Genomic DNA, 4,087 nt, shown 5'->3' on the forward strand with positions numbered 1-4,087 from the left:
CTCGCAGTTCACCCGCTCCTCTGACCGCGACAGCACCGGCAACTCAGCGACGGCTTCCGTTCCGTCTCAACGACGGCAGAGCAGAGGAGAAGCAGGTGCATATCCAAATCCAACCACTCGGAGCAACAGTGTCGTACAAGCTTAACAATAATAATAATCTTTACTATTTTGCCTTGCCAGTCACTCGCAGCAGCCAGCGTGACCTGACCCGACGTCCCCATCATCCGCTTACCGGATAAAGATCCTAGTACCGGTGGGCGGGGCAGTGGCATGGCATGGCATCCATATCATATCACCACCCCGCCTCTGACCAGAGCTGTGCGTGGCCGGCTGGTGCCCTCTTCCTTCCACGCGTTTCCCCGGAAACACTCCAAGAATTCGCTTCGCGAGCTGCCACTCTGCTTTCCGCCCAAGAAATGGCAAGTACACGGCACAAAAGTCAAGGGCTTCGCGCTGGATCTTCACTTCACACCAGCGAGCGGGTGACGGAACGGTTCCCCGCACTTTTCCCGCGCCCGTGGCTTCGCGCACCCGCGCATCACACCTGACGTCCCGCGCGGGATTCCGCCGCCGCCGCCGCCGTGTGGGTTCGCGCGATCGACGTGGCCCGCCCGCCGGCCGCGCAGCTAAGATGTTGGCCACACACTTGGCTCGGTCGCCCGCCCAAATCCCAGTCCAGCTGGCGCCGTCGTCTAGCCTCTAGCGTGCGGGAACGGCCACTGCGCTTTTCGTTCGTCAGGATATGCACGTCCACGCGCGCACGGAATATACTACTTAGTCAAGATATACACGTACGTACGTGTGCACCACCGGAACAGGTGGATCGACGAGAACAAGTAACGAACTAATCGCCGGGTTCACGGCTCGTCCATGCGCGCACACGGAGTCACGGGGAGCGCTCGAAAAATGTGGAGAACCGCGGCGTGGCGTCACACGAAACTTTCCGCGTTTCACTCGTGAAGAAAAGCAACCGTCGACCACTCCACAACTCTCTACAGTCACGTACGCCGCCACGCAACGCAGCGAGCCTCTCGGTCGCTTTTACGTACGCGCGTACGTGTAGCCGCGCGCGTCAGTACGTGGGTCGATCGATCGACGAGATGGCGATGCGAGGTCGACGAGCGATTAGCTAACCATCGCCATCGCTCTCCCGTGATCTCGATCAGCTTCTGGAACAGCGGAAAAGCAAGCAAACTTTTTATTGCCTAAGCCTAACCATGTGCCCCGACGCGCCACGCCCATGCTTGAACGAGCGAGCGAGCGCGACCGCGTGCGTGCACGTTTCTTTCTTCGTGGCCAAGCCTAGGTTGAGTCTGAGTGGCTCCACTGCCATTGGCTAGCTCGCACGCACACACGCACGCACGCACGTCCGGCTTTGACGTGAGCAACTCCTTCTCTGCGAGATCAGCCACCCGCAACTCCTACCGGTCGTACGTATATATGCGCCCCTGCGTGCGCGTGACTGGAATTTCAGCTCGCCGGTGGGAAGAAAAGGGTTACAAGGATCGATCTCGACCGTGATGACACTGACGAGGGAGGAGGCGCACGAGAGCAAGGAGATGGAGAGCCTGCGGGTGCACGCCGACGCGCTGCTCTCGCTGTCCTCGCCCGCCGCGTCGTCCACGGCGCCGGCGGGCAGCAAGCCGGCGACGACGGCGGCGGGCAGGAGGGCGCTGGCGGCGGAGGGCGTGTTCGAGTGCAAGACGTGCAGCAGGCGGTTCACGTCGTTCCAGGCGCTGGGCGGGCACCGCACCAGCCACACGCGGCTGCAGGCGCGGATGCTGCTGCACGATCAGGCCGCCGACGTCCCGGGCGCCGCCGAGAGGGACAGGGCGCGGGTGCACGAGTGCGCCGTCTGCGGGCTCGAGTTCTCCATGGGCCAGGCGCTGGGCGGCCACATGCGCCGGCACAGGGGCGAGGCGCCGCCGGGGCCGTCGACGTCGTCGTCGGCCGCCGTGCACGGCGACGCCAGCTCCGGCGCGACGCAGCAGCAGGAGGTCATGCCCGACCTGAACTACCCGCCGATGGACGACTGCGGCGGCGAATCCTCGGCCGACCGCAGCTCCGAGCATCAGCTGCTTGATCTGCTTGTATAGCCTCATAAGTCATAACAGATTAAAGAACATACTTGTATAGGATGTGCATACATACATGATGATAGATGATTCCGTGCTGTACATGGAAGGCTTGATTTATTTGTTTAATTATTAAGACATGGATGGAGTTTAATTAGATTGCTAACTAGCTACATGATGATTGAGTAATTTTCCAGGAAAAGATGGTTGAGAAATTTTAGAACGTAATCCTTGACATGTCGTTAGCTGCAGCCTGTAGATCAGCAGGCTCTCTTCCGAATTCCGATTGTTGTTTTTATTCTCTTTTACTCCCTCCATTTCTAAATATAAGTCTTTTTAGACATTTCAAATAGACTACAATATATGGACGTATGTAGATATATTTTAGAGTGTAGATTCATTTATTTTGCTTTGTATGTAGTCGCTTGTTGCAATCTCTAGAAAGACTTATATTTGGGAACGAAAGGAGTAGATTCCATGTTCTTTATTAGTCTTGCTATTTATTTCCGAAGACACAAACGGTGTCTAACTGAATGAGCACCGACTACGTGATGATTGAGTAAAATTCGAGAACGATCATGACATACTATTGCACAGTGTTCTTTAAACTAGATGCTTGTATTTGCACATATATGCTTCGATGTTGTTAATTTGTTCAGTCAAAATTCTCATTTTTCATGTCTGTGGGCTATCTAGGAGGTGCTAGTATTTTCCATCGGAAAAACAAGCTCAGCGTATTGACCTTCTCCTCCCTCAAACTCGGCCGTGCCTCTCGTGTGAGTTTGTCTTACCTTTGTTGATGTGCATGTTCAAGATTGTAATGAAAAATCAGGTGGGGTGATCGCCCTCTTGTATTTAACTCAAAAGGGATTACGGCTTGTACTCTCTCCGTTTCTTTTTAGTCGGCATATAAGTTTTGTCCGAAGTCAAGTATCTCTATTTAAATCAAACTTATAAAAAAATATCAACATTCATAATGTCAAATCAATATTTTTAAATTTATTATAAAATATAGTTTCATAAAATATATATTTTGTATTGTATATATTGATTTTTTTAAATAAATTTGGTCAAACTTTACAGACTTTGACTTGACACAAATCTAATACGTGAAGTAAAAAGGACCAAAGGGAGTAAAATTTGACAAAGATGCTAAAAATCTGACATTTTCATGGCAATTTATGTTGACACGAGGATGGCAAATTTAGTTTGCAAACACACCGATTTTCTGTCAACAAATAAATTGAGAGAGATTTGACATGCTTGCCAACCATAGTTGTCATCTTCAATGAACATAATTTTTCGTGAAAAACGTTTGAATTGCCATGTGTAAAAACCCGATGTTCACATGATATTCTGTTCCAAATTTTACTTTATGTTTCAAGAGTGAGAGAGGCCGCTACTGTCTTTTTACAATAGGCGTGCACAACCTATCATTATAAGCACTTTCAAGAGACTGAACCGGTAGATCTTATGATTAACAAAGTCATCACATGCACTTAATAGTTGATGGGCATGTCATACCACTAAAGAATAGCGTCAGAAAGTCTGAAACAAATCTAGGAAATATGCCAGCACCCATGCAAGTCTAGGACTTATACCTGAGTGGGTTGGTTCCATGAAAGTAGTTAGGCTGGTCGTAATGGGAGTATCATAGGTACTATCATGCATGCCAACTAAGCAATTTTGATGAAGTGGCATGGAATTAAATGAAGAAAGAGAGGCTTGAGTATTATATCATGATACCGTATCATATTAAATGTTGTGCTACTTTGTGTCATGTATGACAATAAATGTACTCCTATATGACACCAACATATGATAATATGCATTAGGTATGTAGTATCATACGCTAGTATCATATGTATAATACTACTCTATGATACTACTCATTACAACCAGCCTTAGACCATCTAAAGTATGCTTAGTTCACCATTAAAAAACTACATTTATTACTCAAAACACGCCCACGTCATGTACGAATATAGGCCTTACAAATTGAGACCATCTAA

General features: G+C 49.3%; 1 protein-coding gene across 1 annotated transcript; it reads left to right on the top strand.

Moving 5' to 3' along the window:
• The first annotated feature begins 1,379 nt into the window (after positions 1 to 1,379).
• On the top strand, positions 1,380 to 2,232 carry LOC123058763 (zinc finger protein ZAT18-like). Its single transcript, XM_044481451.1, has one exon. It carries the CDS (start codon positions 1,521 to 1,523, stop codon positions 2,094 to 2,096), a length of 576 nt encoding a protein of 191 aa, XP_044337386.1. The 5' UTR covers positions 1,380 to 1,520; the 3' UTR covers positions 2,097 to 2,232.
• The last annotated feature ends 1,855 nt before the right edge of the window (positions 2,233 to 4,087 follow it).

This window comes from Triticum aestivum, chromosome 3A (genome assembly GCF_018294505.1).
Source record: "Triticum aestivum cultivar Chinese Spring chromosome 3A, IWGSC CS RefSeq v2.1, whole genome shotgun sequence".
In the NCBI taxonomy this organism is placed as follows: domain Eukaryota; kingdom Viridiplantae; phylum Streptophyta; class Magnoliopsida; order Poales; family Poaceae; genus Triticum; species Triticum aestivum.

What these genes read in the sequence shown, in the direction of transcription:
- LOC123058763 (XM_044481451.1), top strand. Translation starts at nt 1,521, where the DNA reads ATGACACTGACGAGGGAGGAGGCGCACGAGAGCAAGGAGATGGAGAGC.